The sequence below is a fragment of the Pseudopodoces humilis genome, chromosome 7 (genome assembly GCF_049639895.1).
Source record: "Pseudopodoces humilis isolate 2021_Gansu_Grassland_sample_001 chromosome 7, ASM4963989v1, whole genome shotgun sequence".
NCBI classification, from domain to species: domain Eukaryota; kingdom Metazoa; phylum Chordata; class Aves; order Passeriformes; family Paridae; genus Pseudopodoces; species Pseudopodoces humilis.
In genome coordinates, this window is record NC_142206.1 from 56,367,141 (window position 1) to 56,394,187 (window position 27,047).

The 27,047-nt window shown below is 39.8% G+C and overlaps 1 protein-coding gene across 3 annotated transcripts in view; it reads right to left on the reverse strand.

Moving 5' to 3' along the window:
- Positions 1-27,047, reverse strand: part of SYNE2 (spectrin repeat containing nuclear envelope protein 2) — a 174,554-nt gene that overhangs the window by 99,091 nt on the left and 48,416 nt on the right. For 2 of the 3 annotated variants that reach the window (XM_088057691.1, XM_014249769.2), the window contains 23 exons: positions 26,124-26,281; positions 25,484-25,631; positions 23,736-24,334; positions 22,948-23,127; positions 21,568-21,718; positions 19,655-19,813; positions 18,792-18,953; positions 16,259-16,360; positions 14,836-15,036; positions 13,728-13,893; positions 12,832-12,944; positions 11,841-12,043; positions 11,364-11,483; positions 10,970-11,258; positions 10,433-10,602; positions 8,800-9,109; positions 7,950-8,102; positions 6,755-7,111; positions 6,136-6,264; positions 5,013-5,174; positions 3,979-4,125; positions 1,310-1,465; positions 674-939 (listed from right to left, as the gene is read on the reverse strand). In XM_088057691.1, coding sequence (XP_087913817.1) covers positions 674-939; positions 1,310-1,465; positions 3,979-4,125; positions 5,013-5,174; positions 6,136-6,264; positions 6,755-7,111; positions 7,950-8,102; positions 8,800-9,109; positions 10,433-10,602; positions 10,970-11,258; positions 11,364-11,483; positions 11,841-12,043; positions 12,832-12,944; positions 13,728-13,893; positions 14,836-15,036; positions 16,259-16,360; positions 18,792-18,953; positions 19,655-19,813; positions 21,568-21,718; positions 22,948-23,127; positions 23,736-24,334; positions 25,484-25,631; positions 26,124-26,281 — 4,601 coding nt within the window. The remainder of the gene's footprint in view (positions 1-673; positions 940-1,309; positions 1,466-3,978; positions 4,126-5,012; positions 5,175-6,135; positions 6,265-6,754; positions 7,112-7,949; positions 8,103-8,799; positions 9,110-10,432; positions 10,603-10,969; positions 11,259-11,363; positions 11,484-11,840; positions 12,044-12,831; positions 12,945-13,727; positions 13,894-14,835; positions 15,037-16,258; positions 16,361-18,791; positions 18,954-19,654; positions 19,814-21,567; positions 21,719-22,947; positions 23,128-23,735; positions 24,335-25,483; positions 25,632-26,123; positions 26,282-27,047) is intronic. The other variant, XM_088057692.1, reaches the window with a different exon arrangement.

Genomic DNA, 27,047 nt, shown 5'->3' on the forward strand with positions numbered 1-27,047 from the left:
ACACTTCCAAATGAATCTACTCATCTTTTATTTCCAGGAATATTTTTAAATGCCCATCTAAAATGCATTTAGCAGACAGATTTTTATTACACTTTGTAAATTTCTTTGCTGTAAATTAACAACTTCATAAATTTTAAATGTTTTCAAATGATACTGGTACATTACCATGACAAAACTAGTTTTGTGTTTTGAAGTCTAATTCACAAAACACAGTAATTTTTTTTTGTGCATTGGTTACCTCTGATTTGGTAACGTAGACTTCCTTATTGCCATGAAATTTTTCCTATCAAGTAAGTTTAGTTTTCAGAATAAAGATATTTCATTCAGAAAAAACCCTGGAATTAATGAGGCATTAAAGAAAAATGACTATTTCTTATCTGCCACATTTTAAAAGAAATATTTTAAGATGGATTTTTTATAGGTTTTTGCCCAGCAACTACTTCTTTGTTTTGCCTAAGGAATAAAGAGAGTAGATGTTGTTTAAGGATAGCAGAGAGCCACCAGAAATTCTTCTGCTTAACTCTGTTCACAAACGTACAAAGTTCTAAGACTTCTCTTGAAGTGTATATAACTCCATATTCTTGACTGAGCTTTACTGAAGCATGTCACGAAATTCAGTGTAAAACCATATTTGTTCTGCAACCTCTTAACCAAACCCCTCCACGATACTTACATTTTTATGTTATCTTTTTCTGTTGACAAATTTTTCATGGAGGACTGTGCAGCAGCAAGATTTTTCTGGTATTCATTAATTAAACAGCACTGTTGCTGCTTCACTGCTTTAACAGCTTCCAGTTCCTGGAGCAGCCTGTCCCAGCAGGGCACCACAGGCTCCGTGGTTTGCAGCTCTGCTCCGTTTGATCCTGTTCCACTGGGAATTGGTTCTTCACTATGGCACAGAGACTTTGCTTTCCACGTTTCCAGCTCAGTTTTTAAATTCTACAATCAAGCCCACCACAGAGAGAGAGGGGATTAAAGGATGACCTTAAAGACTCTCAGCTTTCACCATGAAATACGGCTAAATGCTGATTCACCTACAAACATATTCCTGCTCATCCACAAAAGCAAAGGAGCACATCATGGAAGCAATCTTAGGTGTATCTATCCCTGCCCTCTGGAAGAGCAGTACAAACTATGGGATTTACTTGGATATGCATCAAGGCATGGTGTTTGCAGACAAACTGACTAATTGTGCAGTTAAAACTCAGATAAGGCTATGGGCAACAATTTTGGTTTGCCCAAAAGTGAATCACCATTCTGCAATGTATCACTACATTAAAAATCAGTAACGGCTTTGCAGTTTCCATACCTCCAGCTCTTTTAGTTGCTCATTTATAAGCACCATATCCAGTTCAGCCACTTCATTTTTCAGCTCATTGACCTTTTGTTCCTCTTCAAAATATTCATTGTTTACTTGCACTCTGGGAAACAGTTCCTTCTGGACAACCACTTCTGCACCTGTGTCCTACAACACAAAACAAGATCCTTATTTCTGAAGGGTCTAAACCAGTAAGTTTTCTGACTGCAGCACTTTGCTTCACGTGTTTAAGCCATGCTGGGGCTGTTAAACCCTGCTGTGGTTTCCCCCACAGCCTCTGTGGATCAACCAGGACCTAGAAACTGGAAGCTACATCCCTGTCCCCCACCCCTACAGTCAGGGCAGCTCATGCATGAAGCAGCTTGGCTGTGACACAAAGCCCCAGCTGCCACTGTCACAGGTGCTATCCAAAATCTGGGATAAGATGAGAGCAGTAGGGAGTCACATCTCAATCAGGGTGAGGAGGGATTAGAAGGCTCCAGAGCCAGTTCCTGCCACTGCCTCCGATTCCCACAACAGAAGGACAAGTCACTTGGGCTGGGACCAAGGTTTAACATCACCTTCAGCTATTGCAGACAGCAATAAATAAAAAAGTATATAAAGAAAGCGTAAATGAAAAGTCACAGGCTAGAGTTGGATCACGTGATTATCCCTTAAAAATCTTTCTGCATTTCCCTTCTCCCACTACCTGTCCATAACTGGTGATCTGCATAAAATTTATATGAGTGACTGCATACAAATACACAGATATAACTGCAGTGTGAGATTCTCCATGGTACTAACATCTAAAATCAATAACATTAAAAAAATTATTGTCAGATAAACTTCATGTATTGCTACTTTAGACACTGTTTTACTAGAAGCAGCCAGCTATCCCTGCAGCCATGTATCACTTGTAAACTGTTGCTGTCATCTGTCCCTCTGTGGGTCATGAGCTATGCAAAATACACCTGCCTTCAAGTGTGAGAAACATATAGCACATCATACACATTATCAGAGAAGAATAGTTCTCTTCAGTTGAACTCTAGGTTATTTTCAGTCAAAACTGAAGAGGCCACTCATGAACCAGTCAGTTGGAAAACTTTTCAATTTCTCTGTGTACATATCCAAAACAGTTGTATCAACTCAGACATGAGATTTAATCTCAAGAGACTCTGGAGTGCCATAGAACTGAAGTAAGCATTAAAACTCAGCTAAGCTATCACACAGAAAGGAGGAAATCCACTTCACCAGATTGAAATATCAGCACATCAAAAGACACAAAAGTGTCCTGACTTTTAGAAAAACCTTGCTGTGTACTTGTTTTGCTTGTTTGTGTGATGTTCTCATTGCACCTCAAATTCTGTGTCCAGTTTCAGGCCCCTCGCTACATGAAAAAACCTTGAGGTGCTGGAATGTGTCCAGAGAAGGGCAATGGAGCTGGGGAAGGGTCTGGAGCACCAGTCTGGAGTTGTTTAGCCTGAAGAAAAGGAGGCTCAGAGGAGACCTTATCACTCTCTACAACTCCCTGACACAAGGGTGTAGCCAGGTGGGGTTGGTCTCTTTTGCCATGTAACAAGTGACAGGAGAGGAGGAAACGGCCTCAAGCTCTGCCAGTGGAGATTTAGACTGGATTTTAGGAAAGATTCCTTCAACAAAAGGGTGGTCAGGTACTGGAACAGGCTGCCCAGGGCAGTGGTGGGTCACCATCCCTGGAGGGATTTAAAAGAGTATACCTGTGGCACTTGGTGACATGGTTTAGTGGTGAGCTTGGTAGTGCTGGGTAAATGGTTGGACATGATGGCCCTAGAAGTCTTTTTCTACCTAAATGATTCTATGATGATTGCATTGTTCCTTAAATGCTTTTCAATAGTACCCAGAATGACCTCTCTAATTCTTCCAGGAACTGATGTTAGCCTAACAACTCTGTAGTTTACCAAATCTTCCCTCACACCCTTTTTGTAAATCCAAATAACTCTACTAGCTTCCATTCAGCAAGGGCTTCTTCAAAGTCCCAAGACCCTTGGGAGATTTTGTTGGGTTTCCAGAGAGAGCAGATGTGCAAGTGCCAGGTAAGACCTGCCCATGGACAGGCCCTGTGTGGCCCTGCCTATAGATTCATCATGAAGATGAGATAAAGCTCTACCTTCAATTTAAGAATGTAGTGTCTGAGATCAGCTCTCACAGGGTACTTGTGATATAACTCCTTTACTCTTAAAGAAGAGTAGAATTAGTAAAGTCATTGAGTAATGTAACTTTTCATTAATTCAGCTCGAATCCTTTCTCCTTTCTGTATTTCATTTATTTTCTTATGCTGGATCACCCCTGGATTTCAGTTTTCTGATGGCAAAACCATCATAACTGACTGTAATGATATGGAAAGAAGTTTGTATTGATTGACAGTTTAAAGATAAAGGTCTAAATATCATAAAGACTGATTAAGATGGCTCTAAAAACTAGAGTGAATTCTTTTTTCAACACAACCACTGAAAATTATGATGTGGCAAGGACTTTGGATAAAGTTCAGAATTATCATGGACATAAATAAGAACTATCCACAATGGTCTTGATTTTGATGTGATTAATTGTCTCTGTTTTTAAAACACCTTCACCTGAGACCAATGTGGAAACAAAAATTGAACAACTGGCACATTTCACTTGAACTAACAGACTGTGGTTACCTCATGTGCAGGAGCTGGGGGATTCAACCCCAGACCATCTTTCTCAGCTGCTGCAGATTCCAGAACTTGACCTTTCTGGCACAGCTTCTGTTGAACCTGCCCCTCATTTTCTCTATATGACTGATTCTCTACATCACTAGGTTCCTCCTTTTGGTGTAAGAAAAACAAAAGAAACCAGTAATCAGAAAGCTCTAATCAAACCTGCTGAGTAGTAATTACAGTGCTTGAGAAAGCTATGAAGCCCATAATTATAGGTAGATGAGGAAAACCATAATTACACCTTGTAATTTACTGTGAGCAAGGTTATGGCAAAGGAAACCACTTACAAGAAGCAATGCTGTAATTTTGTTATAAATTTTTAGAATAAATTGCGAGTGTTCTGACCTACACTGTTCATATTTCATTATTCTAAGCAGGGACTTTAAATTGTGTGCTCCTGGACACAGTTTTGAATGCATTTTTTATAGGTTTAGCTTTTTCCTGAGGACTTGTACTATAGACAGAGTGTATCTGGTTTGACACCCAGGCAGGAGAGACCTGTGGGTAACCTGGAGGTTTGCTGGATGTAGGTTTCAGTATCTCACAGAGTTTGCTAAAACTCTGTCAAAATTCCCCTTGTGACAGGGTGCACCACACAGGGCACAGCATCTCAAATGCAGCCTCACACATGCAAAGTAAATATCTAGATAAGGAATCTATATAAATGAAAGCAAGTCAAGCACAAGAACAGTATTCAGGCAAAATGGTCAGGAGATTTCACAATACATCCAGGTGACTTGGAATGCAATAATATCCCTTGGAATGATCTTCAGCTAACCACTGAAGAAAAAAAATTCCCTCTATACTAATTTTATATGTACAGGAAAGAATTAAACAAGTTACCATGTACTAAGTATCACATCAGACAAAAGTAGCTCAGTGTAAACTTGAGGATTTTCTCACTCATTTTGTAGTAGTATCATCACCCCTGCAACTAAACTGGATACATACACCCTCAATTTTGACCCCTCTGGTGTAATCTCATGTCCAGTTACCTGTGCTGGATGGGTTTTTTCCCTAGATTGACCACCTTCAAAAGCAACACCATCCTGATGTCTTTCCAGTTCTGCTTTACCACCCAAAACTGCACTGTCCAGAACATCCTCTTGGATCCTGTCAGGTTTATCCATATCTGGGCTCTCCTTATCAGTCTCTCCCTGATTTGAAAAATGAAAAATGTTTACAATCAGTAAAAGTCATAGTACAAAATTTGCTAAGAAACTTCCCACTCCACAATCTGTCTACTCTATCTTCATTTTAGCTTAATGAATGAAGGAAAAGGCTGAGGTAACCCTAACCCAGAGAGCTGGAATCCCCTGCTTAAATCAGTTTGCCATATTGGGATCTTACCCACTCTCAAGCAGTTTCAGGACAGGGTTAACAGGAATAAGTGCTTACAAGATTTTTTAATATGGTTATAGAAGTTTCTGATTAGACACATTTGGTAACTATTGATTTTGCACCTTCTCCAGAAATCCTAGTATGGACATTTTCCACTGTGATATTTTGATGGTGATCTCTCCCAGGTACTCTTATTACTCCATGGTCAGGTCAATGAGTACTCCAAATCATTCCCTCAGCCTTGCACACATTTACATTTTTACAAGTAATTTACAGCATCAGTGTCCTGAGGTCCCATAAAAATCAGCAGTTCCAGGTTAGAGACCTTTCATTACCTGCAGTGATGAAACCTGTTGAATTCCCAGCCCTGGCAGTGTGTAAGGCTGGGCTGCTGGGTGGGGCTCAGGACAACCTGGCCTAGTGGAAGTTGTCCCTGCCTATGCAGGGGGGTTGGAACTGGATGGACTTTAACATCCTTTCCAAATCCAACCATTTAGTGATAGATTTTATGAAATCACAGGTAGGTGGTGCGTTTTGCATCATGGACAAAGTGGGTCCAAGCCCTGTGGGTTTGCAGACACCATCACTTTCATCTCTTGCACACTTCACAAGAGCAAGGCTGAGGGGATGGTTTGAAGAAAACACAATTTATCATTACTTCCATCAGATAAGGAAAACATGCCTCCAAAAAATGAGAGATTTTAAGGAATTACATATGGATTTCTAATGAACACACACATATACACTGACTTATACTGAAACACATTTGTCAGGTACCTGAACAGCCTGCCCCAATCCCTCCTTGCTGTGATGGATATCCTGTAATGGGTTGTCTGACAATACACTGCTTTCCTCCAAAACTGGAGCATTCTCTTTCTTAGACATATTTCCATTTACATCTTGACCCTAAGAAAAATGATAGAAAAGAAAATCTGCTTGTGTTACCATAATCATTATATTTTAACATGAATTTCTGAATGGTAAAAATTATTCTCTCTGAAAACAAACAGGACAAATACTTTGCTGCAGCTCTAAACAAGTCTCATTGGTTTAAGAGCAGCTCTCAACTCTTAGGCAGAGGTTCATCTGCAGATTTCCCATCTCTACACCTTCTCCCTGTCCTGAGCAAGGATACCTGCTGTAGTAAGTGGCAAGAGAAAGTAACATGCATTTAAATGGAATTGTATTTAAATGGAAAATTGTTGTTTTAAGTACGTTATTGGCTTGTTACAGACTTCCTGTAACAAGTTATGAGAGTTCCTTCCACTTCTTTGATTTATACACTTGTATTTATAGGAGGCTTAATTTCAGTGAAATTAAGGATGCAATACACATAAGACATTTGAGCTGTCTCTTTAGCCGGCTTCCCATTGTCACTGTCAATAAATAAACTCACATCACTCATTTCCAAAGGCTTTTTCAGCTCCACTGCTGTGGGGGTCTCCCTTCCAGAGATTTGAGTATCAGAAGTGATCTGTGTCTCTCTCTTCAGCACCGTATCTGCCTCATCTTCCTTTTGTGTTTCATTATCGAACTCATCTTTTAACTCAAGGGCTTCACTGAAAATGTTTTCCTTCTTTTGCTTGACATTTTCAAGTCTTTCTTCCAGATTTTTGTGTTCACTTTGAAGTGTTTCAATCTCATCCTTAATAAGATCCTGTTCTGGTGAAGAGGTGTTTTGTTTAACAGTTTCTGTTAAAACCAAACTTTTCTTTACAGAGTCTTCACATCGGCTAAGTGGTCCCTGTTGTTCCTTTAAACACGAAGAGAACATTTTATTTGAAAAGTGTCTTCACTCAGTATACCTAATGACAAGATCTAAGTCAGCCTCTAAAATCATAAATACTTGTTTTGAACAACAAACTGTGTTGAAAGGTACATGCAGACCTATTTGCTGCAGAAAGTCAATTACCAATAATTTTGTCAGCCATTTTTATGCACATAGAACACCTGAAACTAAAAGTGTTACGGTGATAAAATAATCCCATAGCACACTGGGATGATGATCCTTCCAAGCTCTGAACAGTTAATTCCCCCCTTGTCTCCTCTCCTATTCCTTTTTCCTTCTTAGAGGTACAGCAAGTTCTGCAGGACAGGGAATTGCAGTTATCCATATCTGAGCTATGATTCCAGCTTACAGCAACTCCGCGCTCACAGCTACAAGACTCACTTCCATTCTGCCAAAAAGCAAAAGAATGCCTACTTCTACATGCAGGACACTTCTTAAAAATGAACTTGGCTTACTGACTTTTTAAAAAAAAAGTTTCACACTGGCTAAATTAAGGACACTTACTAATACCAAATTTAATCATATCTTTCCTCATTATGCCCCAAGAGGACAAAACCAAAATCCTAAACAACCAAACTGAAGAATCCTGCATGCTTGAGCTAGGACAATTCTTCCTGAACCTCCTGTTCAGCCAAGGTCCCCCCAAGTTCATTAAGAGTGGTTTGAGTCCTACAATTATCTTGATAAAGGAACATTACACACTTTTTATTCTAGAAAGTTTTCATAGCTTTTCAGTTTGACACCACGAGCAGATCTCATTTACAAATGTGATGGTCTCCAAGATGCAGAAACTGCAACATACCTGTGATTTCAACTGATTTTGCTCATCTGATGGTTGTTCTGTTGCTGGACCATCACGCTCAGACAGCTTCTCAGAGACAGTTTTCAGCTCAGTGCTCAGGCCTGTTACTGTATCCTGAACCTGCTGGTGCTCTTGAACAGGGCTTTCCCATGTCTGCATGAAGGTTGAGAAACCAAGAAGTTTCTAGATTAGTCCACCATTATCTCTAACAATCATCCACAGACTGTTACAGCTTTTCCAGGACCTCACCAGCACAATGAACTTGCTTGTTTCCCATAAAATATCTGGCTAACCATAGGATGAACACAAAACCATTTTGCTCTCTTCCCAGCACATTATGGACTCCCATAATGAACAAAATTTTTATGAATAGCAGGAAGCAGAAGGGTTAACATATCATAGAAATGTACTTGTAAAAAGGATGTTTTCTCTTAAAATGGATGAAACATTAGAGATGGAATGCCACATGGTACAAATGCAGTTTGCACTACATTGGGTGAAACCAAGAACAAGCAAGATGCTGGAAAAGAACCTTTCACATGTTTTCCAAATTCATCCTTCCAAAAGGAAGAAAACGTACTGTGGATTGAAGAATGTAAGAGCAAATGCTCCATATTACAGCTATCCAGATCTGTTTACACAGGCACAAAACGTTCTTCACGCTTACTTTGGTCTCAGTTGTTTCAGTATTTATCCCTCAGAGAGAGGGGGGGAAATATTCCCTGCCCTTTTTCAGAGGAATTTCCTCCACTCCCAGCTTTACCGATAACCTTCCCACCCGAACGAAAACACATCTGAGCAGTGAGAAGTGCAACCAACAGGAAAGGACAGAGAGAGTGAAGGTCCCAACCTGGAGCTGGCTGAGCAGATTTTCATGTTGGTGTTTTAATTCTGACCATTCTGCCTCTGTGAAGCAGGGATCGACAGTGTGGCCCTGTAGATGCTCTTTCTGGCTTTTCAATTTGCTAAACTGGGAAGTCAAGGCTTCTGTTTTCTGCAGGAGGTCAGCATAGTTTGCCAGCTGAGCTTGCTTCTCCTCCAAACCAGGCTGAAGGGCAAAAATCTCCTTTTGCTGTTTCTCCAGTTCCATTAGAGCCTGTTTCAGATCTTCTTTGCTTTGGTCATATTGCTCCCTGTTGCACTGAAGTTGCTCTTGAGGGCTAAGGAAAAAATGCTGTGTTTAATAGTGTTAAAAAAACAGATGTATTGATTACCTAGAAAATGTCAAAGTGTGAACAAGTCAACCATTAGAATGAACTTGAGTGTACTGAATACTTTTTTCTCCAGATCTTAAATTACTGATCAGAATGGAGTTTTCAAGGGGATGAAAAACACTGGTTTTTGCAGATGAACTGGACCTAAATGCAGGACAAATGACTAACCCTCTTAAACCTTAACCTATAAACCCAGTTTCCAACATCTGAGATGTGATGCTTATGCTCAGTATTCTTCTGCTTTTCACTGCAGTAGAAATTCTGTTCAAAAAACTACAATATGGTTATGAGTCTGCTTTCCTTGACTTCCCATGACAGCCTCCTGAAAGGGAATGCTCTGTGGAAGACACACATCACATTTAGTTGGGTGGGGGAGTGTTTTAGAGATACAGACAACAAAGGCAGCATTTACAATATGGGGTACGTTAGTACAATCCAGTGATTACTTTCCTGACCTTTACACTGAATTTCTCTTTGTGTGCTTTATAAGCATGCATGCTGATCTGCTGCAGGTGAACAGGTTGCATTTGTCCACAGGAAGCATGCAATGAGACAGAAGTAACATTTGTATGTTCACATTTAGTGATGAAGCTCAGATATCTTCCAGATGGAACTTAAATGCCAACATTCAAAAATATGATTCCACACAAACAAATCCAAATAGATAGTCTGGATATAATTCTGTAAAGTACAGCAGGATAATTGAGGACAAAAACAGAGCTTCATTGTTTTGGGTTCTGCCCCTCAACATTCATATTTTTTGGCAAATAAGCAAACCACAGCCTCACATAAGTGAAGTGCTCTTGCATCAAGTTCCCTGTTCCAGCTTCTCACTGCTGTTGTTCCTGTGGTACATCTGCTGTCCACAAACCTGATCCTGCAAGGTCCTGAGCATCTCTTCAGACATGCAGAGCACCTTCTCTCTTGTCTATAACAGTGTGAAGAGGATGCTCTGCATTCTGCTGTGCTGGATCCAATGCTCCATCTTCCTGAGTGCCTCTTGTGCTGTTTTTACTGAGACCTCAATAATAACAGGAGGAAAGAGAAGATTCTCTGGCTATTCATGGCCACACCAGAAAGGATCTCTGGCTATTCCCCACCTGACCATTCAGGCCAAGCTGTGACCTGCCCCTCCACAACTCTGCAGAAATAAAACTACTTATGTGGGTATCTCATTCTGCTCCCACAGAACAGAAAATTAATTGAACAGATGCAGGAAGAAGAGAAAAAAGTCAATATACCAACTGCTTCTTGCAAATTCTACATTACCTGCTAAATTCAGTGGCCATCTGACAGATGTTTTCCCACCTTTTCTGGAGCTCAGAAATAGTCTGCTGAACCTCTGGCTTCTTATTTTTCTCATTTCTCAATATAGTTTCTCCTAGAGCCACCATGCTCTGTATTTTGGCCTCACCTTGATCTCTGAGATTTGTGATTTCCTGTATTAAACAAGAAGCAGAAGCAGTGCATACACAATTATTTTTGGTTACAAAATGAAAGGTATTACCATTATTCTTTTCATACTTTTCACACTGCTGTTCAAGACAACAGAAGTTTTCTTCTGATACATTACATAGCTGACACATAAACATATAGATCATCTAATTTTCAAAGTCTGGGACAATTAAGCTAATTTATTCATTATTCTCTACAAAGAAGACCCATATTGTGCTGACAAATTTAAAAAAAATGCTAAAATTACAAAATTATAGCCCACGAGCAGTGACAGTATCTTTCAGGTGGTACTGACTCATCAAGCACTAGCTTGAGGTGGAATGTGAAAAAGGAATATATTTAACACAATACCTTTATCTGAATAATCCTTTCATCTGATGGCAACTCACTTCCTTGTGAACTCATTTTATTGAGAGCCTCCTCAAGCTTTTTGATCCAGCAAGAAACATCCTGGGCAAGGCCTTCAAAATTCTGTCCTTCCACTGGAAGTCTGTCAGTACTCCCTGCCATTTCACTGACATGTGTTATCAGTGCATGGTACCTACTAATAAGATTACTGGCTTCAGAAAGGGTTTCATATTCTGCCAGCCCAGCCTCCCTCAAGGAATTTGATAGCTGAGCCAGGGAGTCAAATGGTTTCCTGAAAAATAATAAAAAAAAATTAATCAGCATCAATTTGTTGTAACAACATGGAAGAATCTTGTTTAGAAGACAGTTCTTAGAAAGAGACCAAAAAACCCAGTACCTCTGCATTAATAATGTTTTATAGACATTTTCAAGTTCTGTATCATCTTTATTGATCTCTTTCACTTTTTCCTCCTGAGCAGAGAGCCATTCTTCCAACGCCATGCTGCTTTCTTCAAGACTAAAGGAGGTATAAACAGAGACTCAGGTCAAAATAAGAGGCATCACAAGGTTAAAAGCTGCTGGCAGCAGTGTTTTGCTGAAAAAATAACATAAATAGAGTGTCTAATCAAGAAAAATTTTGAACATAAGCCTAATTTTAACTGTCTCTGCTCATGTCGCTGAAATTGTCCATAATTTCCACACAGGTCTGCTATGAAATTGAAAAAAAACCCCACATGGAACATACAACAAAACATTTGATTAAAATACCATCTTTTGTAAAAATAATGGTTGTTTGCCATTCCCTATGGCTGTTTAATAATGAATCATTTGATAACACGTGTGATTAAAATGTCAGACAAGATTAGCTCCCTACCTACTGAGCTGCTGGAGAGAGGCACCAAGCTCCTTCTCCCGTTTCTGGCATTTGGAGATCAACCTTTGTAGTTCTGCCTCTTGATCTCTCACACGACTGTTGAGGTGGTTAATGCTTGCTTTGGGCAAGTAAGGCTTCACTTTATTCAATAAAGCTTTAACCTCTTGGATGTCTCTATCTCTGCCTTCAGATGTTAGGAAGTGCTGAAAAAGAACACAAGCACAAGATGCATTTGTCAAATTTGCTGTAGTGTAATAGATATTTATGTTACAAGAGCTTTTCAGCTACTGTTATATCCACCAGTATTTTTTTCCAGCAATTTCAGTTCCTGAAAAAGAATTTATGTTAATTCACAGTTTGCTGACTATGGCATATGTAAATGGAAAAGTTGTTGTTTGTAAAATAAAGAGAAAGTGGAATTGATGACTTGTTTTCTCTTCTCTACAGTACTGTTTCACACAGAAACAGGCAAGCAGCATCCAAATCTAGCACTGACATCACTCTATCTCCTGCTGCTGCTTAACTGTGATTGCTTCTTGCAGATGTTGTGGCTTTTCCATCTGTTTTCTGTTCATTCTGTCTGATTTGCAGAGAAAATCTTGCTACAACAAATTAAATGCAATTTTTTTCACATGTGAGTCCATTGGGGGTCAAAATTCACGCTATTCTCTACATATTTGACTTTCTGCAGCCTTGCTCACTGAAGTACTTGGTCAAGGTTCACTGACTTTGATTAACTACTGTCCTGTCTCTCACTTGCCCAAGTTGTCTGAACCTGAGCACTGACAACTTCATTTCAATTTCAATTCAATTCAGTTTTATTTTCATTGCCCCTGTTTTCCTAATGCTTTAAGCTATATGAGATGTTCTTTCAGCCTCCAGTTATAAAACCACTGCAAGCTGAATTCAGTCCCAAGAATAGTCTCATGGTAAAAAGAGCAACACTCCAAGAACAATCAGCTTTAGTAATAACAATATTTTAATACTTTACCTTTAGTCTCTGTAGTCTTTCTTCCAGTATGGGTTTTGTTTCTGAGGGCTCAAAGCAGTCCTTCAGAGACAGCTGAGTGCTGCTGAACCAGTCATTAAAATTCTTGCACTGACCTGAAATAAAAAGGTACGTTCCAATTTTTTTCATTAACTGCATTCTGTAAAAGAAATTCCTGTTTAACATGAAGATTTCAGACAATTTACAATTACATTTATCAGTGCTACTGTCTAAGGTTGCTTTTTACTACAGAACATGTGACTGAAAATTCTGCAGCTCTTATTTTTTTCAGCTAACATTGGTTGACAATCAACACACCTGTTCCCTGAGAACAGAAAAGTCACAGCAGTTTGGGAAACAAGACCTGGAATAGCCTAGAAGAAACTTTTCTCATTTCCACACAGATTGATACTATTTAAAAAACATTTGAAGACATAAGACTATCTTTGGGCCAAATTTCCTACCTGCATAATTCTGTGTCTGCTTAAAGCAAAGAATAAAACTATATAAACACTATTATTATTATTATATATAAACACTATTTATTCTTGTAACTAATTTTAAATTAAAAAAAATCACTGGAAAAAAATCAAAACATTGGATTTCTGTATTTTTAAATGAAATACTCTGACAATTGTTCCTGAACTATGTTTCACACTTCTTTATCTTATGTTTTAAATGCAAAAATAAGAAACCAAATACTTTGATTCAGTCTTAGTGATTTTCTGGGATCAAAATCTGTTTTTCTGCAAATCTTTATCTTGTTCAGAACCTTGAGGCAGTTTGGGATACCAAAGCAGTTTAAAACACCCAACCAATTAACTGTATGACCTTAAAGTCATTAAAGTGGTGGTCAATGCAAACCTGTAAAGGTAAATAATTGAAATGTGTTCACTTACGATTCAAAACACCCATAAAGTGATCTTGAAGCACATGTTTCTTGTTATTAAATAAATCAGTGACACATTTAAGCTGCTTGTTTAATTCATCCACATCAGGACAATCTGTCTCTTCCTGGAGTAATGCCACAAGGTGTTCTTGCTGCAGAATTTTCTGGTGTATCTCCTAAGGTTAAAAAAAAAAAAACCCAAAAAACAAAACAGGAGTTTTAAAAAGTTAGCTTTGAAGGCCAAGCAGAAGTTCACTGTACAGAGCTGCTTTAGTACAAATTAGTTTTGCAAAAGGGTTTAGCCCTGCCTGTCTGTCAAAATGATTTCTTAAATGGTATTGGCATTCACAAGGCCATCAGTAGGTAGGTATAAGCACTAAACTCTCCTTGAGCAGTGTGTGTACACCTGTATGCACACATAACCCCACAGAACAGATATGTGAATAGTGCCATTGTGTGTTCCAGAGCATGTAACACTTACAAACTAGAATGCCTCAGCTGCCATTCCACCCCCTAAACTCCTTATTCTGTGTGTCAACACCACATGGGCCGAAAGGTAGCTTAGAGTGAGCCAGAGATTTAATTAAAAACTCTTACGCTTCCTCCAATGGCTGGGATTTCACTGCCCCAAACACTAGAGGTCTGACACCCACAATGCACATAATCCACTCACTGCTCCACAGGAGGTTTAAATCCTGCCAGCCTAAGCCTCCAAGCTTGAGTTTCAGCAAATATTTGGCTGAAATTGGCTAATGGGAGCTCCCCTTGTAGTCAGGATCAGGTGGCACAAAGGCATCCTCTGTATATTACCCAGTCTTGGAAAACAGACAATCCAAACACGCACTACTGCTTGAACATACCCTGGTGGCAATATTGCTGTTGTGCCTAGGATTAATCATTTCCAACAGCTGCAAGGGTTAAATATATCTGATAATTCCAGTAAAAAGAGGCTTTTCTTCCATGTTTCTGGCAGCTTAAGGAAATATTCAAGCCAGGCTCTTCACTGGAATTATTCCAGCAGTCTACAATTTGCACAGGATGAACACTTAGGAACACATGAGAAAGAGGGAGAAATTATGAACAAATGTATAAAATATACACAATCTGTGGCATGCTACCTCTAGTTTGGTAAAGATCTCTAAGGTGTCTGAAGGAGATAAAGCTTTGAGAAGTGATTCAGTCATTCCAATCTGTGTCTTGGCCAGATCAAGGTCTCCCTTCAGCTCTGCTGTATTCACGGTGAGTTCACTGGTCCCTCGCTTGGCTGACAAGAGCTCTTTTATCAGCTCCATTTTTTGCACAACAGATGATCTGATGACCTTAAAATTGGAAGTAAACATACATCAATTATACCAGATTGATTTCCCAGTACATTACGAAAATCTATGATAGAAATAAAAATAAATTAAGTGATCTGAGGTCCAGATGTTTCAATTACAGTTTGTTTTGATTTGTTTCCCTCCCACTCCAGAAATTGAAAAACATTTAAGTTCTGCTTTTCTGAGGAGGAGTGATCTCATTTCATCTTTTTTAGCATTTTTACTGGTGCTGTTTTAGTTTATTTGTCATTCTCTCCAGTGCCTGAGCTGGATAAAGGCCTTACAGGAGCCTCGGCTGCCATGAAAAAGAGGGTGGCAGCTCTCTCTGTAACACACCCCCCTGCAGTGATTCCACTGGGGGAAACTCCCCACAATGGCCCCAAAAAATGCCAGCAGAGAGGTTGGGAGCTCTGGGTTGAGACTATTCACTAAGGAGCAGCAGGTCCTGAACCTCATCCTTGAATTACATGAGGCAGCAGCTGGGTGGGGTCACATGGTGGAACACCACCCCTGGGACTCCAGGTACCTGGGGCTCTCCAGGAGCAGAGCATGCACAAGGCTGCTGAGTCCTTCCCTAAGCTCCTTAGATCAGTGAAACTCCTCCAAGTTCACTGCCTGCTGAGGATAAACACAGAAATAGCTAAACAGGGTCAAGCTCAAGGTGCATGTGACAGACACTGTGAGAGGGTGATTACAGAACTGCTACAGGAGCAAGGGAAGCTAACGCAGTAAGATGATTTCCTGGTGATACCCCAAAGGAAAACACCACAGTAAACATCACTCTGTGCAAGAAACTTCATATTACCAAGCTACATTAAGCCATGTCCAGGCAAAGGTAGAGTTTAAAATTGACAATCAGAAAAGCTGAACTCCCCAAAGGGGATCCCCGAAGGGGTGACGAGGTCCATTTTGCCCTATTGTTCACCAACAGCTAAACACCAGATATTACTGATATCAGCCTCTTTGAGCAGGCCCAAGCACCTAAAAAGGCACAGAAGTGAGAAAGACCTTTGTGTTTAAAATGACAGGTTTGGTTTTAACAACCTCTAACAGCTGAGAGATACAAGAAATGAAATACCACTGCTCACTGGCAACAAAATGCCTCCAATTCTCCTTGAGTGGATGTAAGTAAAACCAGTGACTGATTGTAGCAAAAGGCAATACTAGAAGCAGGGCTATAGTAAGAAGTATTGGTGTATCAGCTGTAAAAGCTTCTCTGTACCTGTAGCTCCAATGGAGGTTCATTACTATTCAGAAGTTCTTCTATCTCAGCCACTGTGTTGTCAAATTTTTGGAGTTTCTGCTCTTGGACTCGTAAGCATGCCTAAAGGTGGAAAAAACACGTTGGTAACTGTGCTTCCCTCCAAATTAAATATCTGTGTTTATGTTAGAAAATTATATTAAAATATTCTGATTATTCATTTTGGCATATAGAGATGTCACTATTTGTTCATTTCCTGATTTTCATTTTAGCAATTAAGCATTTTTTTGTATTCAAATCAGAAACACCCTATTTCTCAGGCAAAGCAGCTGATAATGCAAATCTAGTATATATATATATATATATATATATATAAGAATCTTAATTATTTTGCTTAAAGTAAATTCACAGGAAAATAATTTTAATTTTACATTTATGTCTTGCTGCTTCTACTAAAAGGAATATTCTCAGATGTCACAGACTTCAAGGCAAAAATTGGCATCCTGGTGTCAACTTGCTTTAGGGAGGAAGTGATAAAACACAACACATGCTGTAAGTACTTCCTAAATGTAAACCCTTTGCCTATGGAAAGACCGCCACACATTTGAATGTATTTTGGAACAAGTCAGTAATGTGAAGGTAAAATGTCAGCTTCAGCTTAACAACAGGACAATGACATTATCTCACATTCCCAATCAATATTCCAAGCTCCCTGAGGACAAAGCCTTCCTTGTGTAGTCTCTGTACAAGCAATCATCAGAACCCATTCATGTGCTGCAGCTCTTGAAAGAGTTTGCATTTCCATAGAGGCTACAGGGGAAAGCAGAACTTCCTTCACATTATTTATACTGAAGTTATCCTTAAATACACAGTCCAATAATTCACTGCTCTGCTCTTTTGTGACAGGCTCCCTGAAATCATGTGCACCAGTGCTCTGCTGGGTGCTCACAAAGACCCTGGGTTTCAACCCTGTGTAACGTGATACACATTGCAACAGTTGGGGTATTTTGAATTAGCTTTTTATTATTCTAATTTAATATTATTTTAATATTTAACATTTATTATAATAATATTAATCTTTAGAATTATCATAAATGCGGAGATGTTTAAGGATCAACAGAAAAAGAGTGAAAATAAAGTGATACATGAACTTGATGCCCCCTGTACTTGGAATCATTTTACAAAAATTCAAACACATTGGGTTCAGTTTTCTCTCCTTTTTTTCTGCTTTATAATAGTTGCTTGTGGGAACATGGTTTCTGTGTCTCTTGCCCTCTTCTCCCTCCTTTTTTGAGACTTATCTCTCAGAAGGAAGCAGCAGAATAACCTTAGTGCAGCCACCTCCAGCACAGCCTTTCCTAAGGAGGAGCAGAGTCACGCTGGGGGCACGGTCACATCATGCTGGACTCGAGCAGTTTCCAGGTAACAAAATGGCCCTAAAACTACATTTTCCAGCTGGTGCATTTTTACTGGAGCCTCCAGGGCCCTAAACTACTCCAGGAAAATTCTGACAATACAATGGTAGAGACAACAATGATGTGAAAAAATATCCATTGCTGGGCAGTGTATATGCCACTGTTTCCTGGTGAAGATCCATACACAAAGAGCACCTTGGCTTTTTACTGCTCTGCAAATTAAAACAAATGAGCAGTGCTAACAGTAGGAGGAAAGCTGCAAACAACCATAATAAAAAACAGGCCATTTGTAGCTTGTAAACACTGAGGAAAAACTGCCTGCAAATTTTCAAACAAGAGGATATGCGATGTATTTATGCCTAAATCACTCTAAGCAGGAAGTTATTTTCTCTTAGTGGACACTGGTTATCACCACAACAAAACAGCAGAGCTGGTCCAGTGTGGCCCTAAAGTTAGAAATTAAAATATTCATCCCCGTAAATGAAGCTTTCAATGGGACAGACCCAGTGCAAGTGGTTTTACACCCAGCTGCACCCTGATACTGAGAATTGAAGTTATAATCTGTGCCAAAGGGGCATGGACAGCCCAGGCTCTGCTCCTGCCTGCACATGTGCAGCCCCTGGAGATGCTCAGCAGCCACTCTGTTGAGGCTGCAAAAAGTTACAGTGAGGAACACACTGGGACAGGGGGAAAATAAACCACCTCTGAAACCTCTCCTTGAGCTGCGCCTTGCCCAGCTGTCCCCGAGGCTCCAGCATCTTCACTGACAGGCCATTTCTACCTGGGAAACTAATCATCAGCCTATACACACTCTTTTCCTTCTCTGTGCTCCACTGTACTCCAGGCTACAGCCTTACAGGCCTTCTCTTTGCTCCCTGTTTGTACAGCATAACACAGCATTTGACTGAAAACCATTTACTGCACATATACACTACCTGTGCATTAGCTGCCAAGACCTGGATCCCTAAAAAAAGGCAAAAAATAATAAATAATTTCCCTTAGTGAAATCACCCATGCAGATACAACTGCAAATGTTACAACTTCCTCTGCTGGTGTTTCTATGCAATGTGCATGTTTATAGCCCAAAGCCTGTAACACTACAGTATAAAGGAAAGGTAAAAAATTTCTATTTAAATTACCTTCAGCTGAGTGAGGTCCTCCTCAGTCAGGTAATGGTCTTCTGCATTCTTGAGCTCTGCATTTGCCCAAGCATCGATTGTGCCAGATAAGCTCAGGAGTTTGTCCCACAAAGCCTGAGCTCTTCCCAAATTATCACAGTAGTTTTCAGTCTTTTCATTGATCTACCATTAGATTAACAGACAGAAAACATACACAGATTTCAAAAAATGTTGAGTTATATTCTAAAAGCAAAAGCAGCACAATAAAATAGGAGTGAGATGAAACCACTCACAAAAACAAGAGCAGCAAAGGGGGGAAAAAAAAAATCTCGTGTCTTCACAGTAAACTGGTCATGGAGAAGATACTTAAATCCCTGCCACACATGTCACCAAACATACCAATCACAACAGCAGCTTGCCAGTTTTAAGGCAGGTTTAGGAAGGAGCCTTGCTCATTAATGTTTATCTACTCCCAGTAAATACCATTTAATCTCAGTATTGATGCACTGCTTAGATCGACAGTGGCGACCATTTCTCACCAAAAGCACCAGCACTGTAATTTTCCAGATTCTCTCCAAATTCTAAATCCATAGGAGTTGTAATGGAAGCTTACAGATTCATGCAGAAAGCACAAATACTGCCTTCCTGCATTTTCTAGAACTATTTATCACGAAGGAGTACTGACAATATAAACTACCTGAGAGATCAGAAATGTTACATCCACAGATAGTCTGCAAGCTTTGCTCTGGTAAACACTTGGATTTATCTCTTAAGAATCTCTGCCATATTGCACTTAATTTATTTGAAATATTACACCCGAGTCAGAATCAATTACTACAATGCATATCAGATAAGACCACCCTGATAATTTACTTTTTACATACATCCAGCCATCTGTCCACAATAACGTTAGCCTCATTCTCAAACGGAGGCTCCTCAAAGCTTCTCATTTTATTCAGCTGGAATTGCAGGTTTTTGCAGATCTGATTTATTTTGTCTACATCTTCAGAGTGATCATTAAATTCCTCTTTTGCCTCTTCAATCTGTGAAAAAGACCATATGGATATTTGTGAGTATATTTGCTTATGACTGTTTATTCAGCAAAATATTTTTTAATGGATTTGCTGGGAATTTTTTGCTTAAGAGAAACAACAGCATTACATAAAATAATCTATTTCATACAATATGATGAGACTAGGAATGCATCCTGTGTTGTTATACCCCTGCTATGCTGACAGGAATATTGCCCTGTTAGAAACCCATATCATTCTGTTACTGGCTCCAGACAGCTGAGTGGGAATATGGATAATTTATTTCTAAGAGAGCCAAAACCACAATTTGCTTTTAAAGTCCTAAGTGTCAGATCCAAGGGGACTGTACATCCAGAATTCTGGTTACAGAGATCAGAGAGATAAACAATGCACAATGTGATAATCATCTGAGATACTATTAGAACTCTAAAATATATCCTGCATTCTGATCCCCAGGTTTCAAACTATTTACAAAAAAAAAAAAAAAAGCTTAAATCCTACTTAAACACAAACACTGTCAAATATGTCACTGCCAGAAAATGAAACATCTTTCTCCTACTTTCTATTTAAACACCAAGCTGCTTCTTTGTGTTTAATTGGAACGTCAGTGTTTACAAACAACATGGAAGCTTTCTGGAAAAGAAACACTGACCTCTAGTGCTAGGCACTTGGATGTTAACAGCTCTCTCCTTATTTCCCACAGACATCCTGGGAAATTACATCTTCCCATACCGACCCTGCTGGGTACTGAGCTCGGGGGAGGGATGGCAGAGCTGCTCTCACAAACCAGAACAAAGCAGTTCCCTGCTATTATTTTGTATAATTCTATATAACAAATCATCAGCACTCAAGGACGTGCCTGTACTGTGCCACAGCAATTTCAGAGCACAGCTCAGGGTGAGGAGGGAGGGTTCTCCTCAGAGAGGGATCTCCAAACAAGCAGGGGCTGGGATATTCAGGCAACGTCCCCCTTGCAGCAGGAGCCCAGGTGATGCAAGGTGCCCCAAATCTCACTGGTGGGACCATGAAGAGACCCTGCCCCAGCTAAAGGGGGCTGGCACAAGCAGACACCATCCCATTGCCTGAGGAAGACACCACTTCCATTGCTTCTTAAATGTAACCAGCCCAGGCACAGCCTGAGAGCAAACACCCCTGGATTCTCTGGGTGATGCCTCATCAGAAAGCCTAAAAACAGGATCTGAACAGTTACATACACCAGAGTATGTGAAACCTGTGCAGTAAAATGCTTGTGATGGACACACTGCTGTTCACTGATCTGTTAACCATTGACAACAATACCCAGTAGCTGTATTCATTCAGCCAAGAAGTTGGCTGTCACATTTCTGACTGAAAAGGTGGAAAACTTTAAACTAAATGAAGGGGTGTCCAGCAGTACCTGCACATTCAGTATAAGTAACTCATCAAGTAATGTAAAAGCTACTGCAAATGTTTAACTGCTGTCACAGACAGCTTGGAGCAAAAGGAGAGGATGTAATCTCATCTTCATACTATATCCTAGTTCTTCCATGGGGTTTGGTTTTGTTTTTTTAATCCTTTTCCATTAACAAGACTTTGATTCACTAGGAAAATACAGACTTAAGTCTACTTAAAACAAAAATATGGAGTCCCTAAATGTATTTTGGAAGTCAAAGTGAAAGCAAGACCTTAACATCTGCCCTGAAGGCTGAGGGTACAAGGGCAACTCTGCATCTGAATGCTCCCAGGAAAGGCTTTGCTTTCCTTTCTACTAAGTTCTTGTTACTCACCTTTGCTATTAGTCTGTTCAAATTTTCCTTCCCCATGTAAGAAGTTTGCTGGGAAAGCACAAGCTCCTGTTTCTGGATGATGCTGGTCAGACTCGTTTTGCAGCTTTGATACTGCTTCAGGAGCTCCAGAACCCTTGCACACTGTTCCTGGCTATTAAAAAGAGATGTATTATTTATGGCCTAAGCATAAACCTGCAGCCTCAACCTCCTGTCTGCTTCCTTCTATATTCACACACATGGGGAGTTTGACAAGTATGTTTGGATGAGAGAAAAGGAGTGATGAATTGTACCAGTCTTAAATCCTGTAGTAATGTGCAGTATTGTCATGGTTTTAAACCAGCAACTAAAAAAATTTACTTATTTCTTGCTGTGAGATATGGATTAGAATAAGAGCAAAACAGGCTTAAAATTTAAAAGGAAAAAAGTTTATTAACAAACTACAAGAATAAGAACACCAGAATAAACTTTCAGAAAACTCTTTTATCTTTCACTACTTGACCATTTCTTTGTACACACGATAACATAGAGACAAGGAGGAAAAACTCCCATCAGCCACTAACAGCTTCAACTTCCCTAACTCTCCAAGGTGTCTTAAAGGTAAAGCTACCCCATGACAAGTATCCATTTAGTTTTTGGAATCAGAAATGCCCTTCACCATCATATGTCTCTGATCCACATTTAACTGTGGTGAGTGGTTGTGTTCATATGATCCTCTCCACCAGAAAGGTGAGCTCAGTCACCAGTAAACTGAAATACCACGTGCAGCAGATCTCACAGCAGCTTGGATGATGGACATCAGCCCATCCTTCAGTGGGGTATGAAAACAGGCTACTCCCACCTGTGCAAGCCATGAGAACTAATCAGAACTGTGCCAGCCCATGCAAAACCTCTGGCATCCTCAAAAACCGTATCTGAAGCACAAATGTCCTGAGTGATCAACCCCAGCCTTTCCCAGTCCTCACCCTCACAGAGTTATCAAACCAAGCTCCCTTTATTTTGCTGCATAAGGGGCTGTTTTCCCAGCTGTCCCTTTCCATTTCTTTCAGTTTGTCTTTTCATTTTCAGCATGCTGGCAGGAAATTCCCGGCAAATATAGAAGACACAGCATTCCCAGAAGCAGCCAGGTTATTCTTCTGGATACCAATTAAGTCCAACACATGACTGCATACTTCCTAAATGATGCTTTAAAAAGATGCAAAATTCATGAGCTTTGGCTGCAAACCTCCATGTGAAATTCTTGGTTTAATGATTTATGTAGTAACAATGGTAACATCAGCCACTGTCCTTTAAGGTATGGTCTAGGGCTTTTTTTCTGTTTGATTTCACAAGCAAACTTCTTGCTTGAACGATACTACTTTAAGATGCAATTTTCCTCCTTACCATTCAGCAAGCAAAAGCTTTGTATCCTCCCATAACCTCTCTGTAACTCTGCACTGCTCATTTGTTTCCTCTGCTTTCTCCTCATCGATCTGTCGGAGCTTATTAGCAATTTCTTGCATAGGTTTCATTTCAGCAGCAGCACGATCCAATTCCTTTTCCAATTCTGTTAATGCTTTTATCCTTTATTAGAAAAAAATGAAATACAGTCTTATATTAAAGTTAGCCTTTAATTTGGCTCACAATGTAATTATTAAGTTCCCTAGAAATTCATCCTGAGCTCCACACATTGTATTAAATGACATCATAAAAAGTCTAATTTGATTTTCAGTTCATGTAATCTGACACAGGCCCTCAGATGAGTTATGCTGACCCCAGCACTGTGAGAAAATAATCCAAATTCTGAAGGGCAGTTGGGTCTGTATGAACACAGTGAAATTTATTTGTATTAAGAATGCAGTCTGTCCATCTTACACTGCAGAGTTTCAGATCAGGTGCATCAGTGCCCAGCAAGGGGACCCATCTCCCTGTCTGACAGTTTTCTTACTGAGAACTAACATCACAATAACCAATCTCCTACTTTTTCTGCCTCAATGCTGCTTCAAACATATATAAAATGTATGAATTTGAGAGAAAAAAAAATGGAGAAGGCTTCCTTTTTTAGGCTGTGATGGAACAAATAAACTCACAGCTTCTGTGAATGTTCCACAGATACTTCAAATTTCAGTGCTCTCCTGCAGGCTGACTCCACTGAGATTATGAAATTGAAAGAGCTTTAAAAAATAATTCACCTTTTTTGAATAGCTGGAATTGTTGGATCCTTCAAGCCTATTTTGTTAATTCTGTCACGTAGATCCTGAATGTTTTTAAGGAGTTCACCGTTTTTTCTGGAAAAAGTCTTGCATAAGTCATTTTCTTCTGTAAGCACCTGCTCACTTGGGGGATCATAAATAGCATTTAGCTCTTCAGATAAAGTCAGAACAAGGTTTTCACAGCAAGTCTTTCTACTACATTCAGCATCTTCTAAACAGATATCAACAGTCTTCAGGCGTTCATCCAAGCATTTTGCCTCTTCTGCCATATGAGAAACTTCTTGTGCAGCCTCTCTCAAAGCTTTTCCCCGTACTTCAGGTTGATCTGGGGGATCTGGGAGACACTTGATGGAAGACTGGATCTTCCTCAGGGAGGCCATAAAAGCTTCCAGATCTTTAAGAACTGTCTCACGGATCTGCATTTTATGGCTCATTTCTTCAAGCTGGTTTTGATAGTAAATCATAATTTTGCTTGCAGCTTGCAGGTCTATTGGATTAAATTCATCCCTTGCTGAACTGTCTAGGTGTTCCAGTTGTTTGCACACTTCAATCTGATTTAATATGGATCTCTGCAGCTCCTGAAATTGAGAGGATGACCAAAAGTGTTAGCAAGTGAAAGAAAACATATATCCTGCATTCAAGCTGAACCTATAACTGAAAACCAAATTATAACAGCAGTAAAAAAGTATGCTAAACAGGGTGGTTATGATAGAAAATCTGTTCTGGATGTCAGTGGAGAGAAGGAAAAAGAACAAAGTAATCAAATAAAAATGGTATTCCACACACAGGGAATTTGATCAGCACTACAAAAAGCCCAAGACTCCTTCCAGCAATCAGACAAGGAGAGAAGGATGATGATAGTCCTGGGACTGAAAGCAGCAGGCTTTCACAGCAGGACATCAGAGCACAGGCAAGCACAGAGATATTTATTACTCTGCCATCTTTTCAGTTCTTTATGGTATACTTTTGGAGCAGACTTCCATGTGTTTAAAAATCTCCTGGTGCAGCCTGCAGATTCTCTGGTTACAGCCCTCGAAGTGCAGTGTGTCAGGGTTGTGAAAGCTCAGCTGTGCAGAGAGCTGGGCAAAAATTCTGGGTCCTTGCAGCCAAAACTGGTCAGACAGAGTACACAGGCTCTCTGCCCTTGAGAGAGCTAAACCCTATTTCACTGGAGAGCCAAGGGCAAACAAATGCAAACTTTCAGTTCTGTGTAGCTGTCAGTGTGCTCAGCCCAGAGGGCAAGCCAAGAACAAAACAGAGTTCACCCTGCCCAGTGGACCAGGGCCTGGGTATCAGATATTGATAGCAGGTGAACAATTACAGGATTCCACAGTGACCTTCCACTGTGCTCAGATACTGCAGCAGATGTGACACAAGGTAGCTTGGCTGAGCTCGTAAATTGACAGTATATTACATGCATGACTCCACAAAGTGAAATAAGGCCAGGTGGGAACACCACAAATCTGCATCAGAAGAAGGTCCTAACCTACAATGAAATGTTCACAACAATGGCTTTTACAGCAGAACCTATTGAGGGTCCCAGGCTGGCTCTACAGGACCAGTGATGTTTAAAACACGGGGACTAAAATGATGTTACAGATTTTAGAAGGCTTGGGAAGTCTTGTCAGCAGCCCCAACCTCCTGAGTGAAAATCTCATTAAGTTCCCTACTTCCTAGATATTAAAAACCTATCCTTGCTAGGGTGTGGTTTCTGCATCTTCCCTTACCTTCAGCTCCCTATAAGCAAGGTCACTGTTCATCAGATTAAACTGCTGGATGTCCTTTTTCTTCAGCCTCTGATCTAATTCACAGAGAAGGATGGATTCATTTTCGATTGGCAAAACAATTTCCAAAGCAGTCCTTAAAGAGTTCATTCTGCAAGAAAGGTAACAAAACATGAACTGGGAAAGCAAACAAGAAAAGACACTCAATATTTTTAAGCACAAAAAGCCACCAAAATAATACAACTGTTTAACAGATCCTCCTCCTGAGGTCAGATGAGTTTTTCACTGATTAATGCGAAAAGCAATGTGAATCACCATGAATTTAACCAAAAAATGAAAGGAAATAACAGCAATATATGGGAATATTGCACAGTAGTGTTACAAAGATCTGTCTCTGTTCTTCTTGGGGAGACTCACACTATTTGCCATGTGATTCACATGAATATGTGAATGTTATGTGAATATGTGAATGAATATTACCAATGTGTATATGAATAAAGAAAAATTAAGTACAGCTTAATTTTTTGCAATGAAGAGAAGGTTAAAAATGTGCAGCTATTTCCTGCAACACACACTATTCCCTTCACAACACACACAATTAATTACAATTCCTTAGCTAATATCATAAAGTGTTATTTTATACCTGGTACTTATAATATCCTGAAGGTCTTTCCACTCGCCTTGTAGCTTGTTTCTCGCCTCAGAGAGAGCAGCCTGCTGCACCTCAGCCACAAGATTTTCTAAGGCAGATGAGATGTTTTCCAACTGTGTCCAACCAGAACTGATTTCACTGTCTATTACCTAGAAGGCAAGCAATACTAATGCATTAATATGATCCTGTATTTCTCAGTGGACAGTTCATAAATCTACAGTCACGAGAGTCTCTACAAAAACAATGAAAACATCATCTGAAACTAAGAGTATCTATTGCCTTTTTTCCCCTTCAATACCAAATTTTTAGCTGCATGCAAACCTCCAGCAACTTTTTATGGTGACGATTTCCATGTCACATATATGCCTTGGCTACATTTTATAAAAGGTTCAATAAATAACAGGACAGGCATTTTTACCACAAGAATGAAAATATCTCCACCTAGCTATGTTCCGTAGTAAAACAAATGTAGAACTGAACTAAGTTCTGAGGTGCTTGCTAAGGCTTTGTAATCCTTTCAAGAAGGGCCTTGAAAAATTGCAGTAATACATTTTTCAGCATCAACTCTGTGTCCCCTTGTTGTCGCCTCAAGCATCTCACAAATCTAACCAAGTTACATGTCCTGGAACACTTCCATTCTGCACAAACACCACTTGGTGGTTTCAGCTGATGACTCCTGCAGCCCTGGCTATCTCTGATACCTAAAAAAACTCCTTTCTGCAGCTTTTTTCCCATTACACCTATTTCAGCCCGCAGGCAACAAACCTAGAGCTGCCAATTTCTTCTTTCAACAACACCTGCAAAACTCCACTGCTAGGCAGCAATTCAGTTCTGCTGAATCTTAAATCCTTGATTTCCCTTCTTCTAATAAATCTGGTTGCAAGGATGCTGCTTTTCCCTTGGCAATGTATGTAA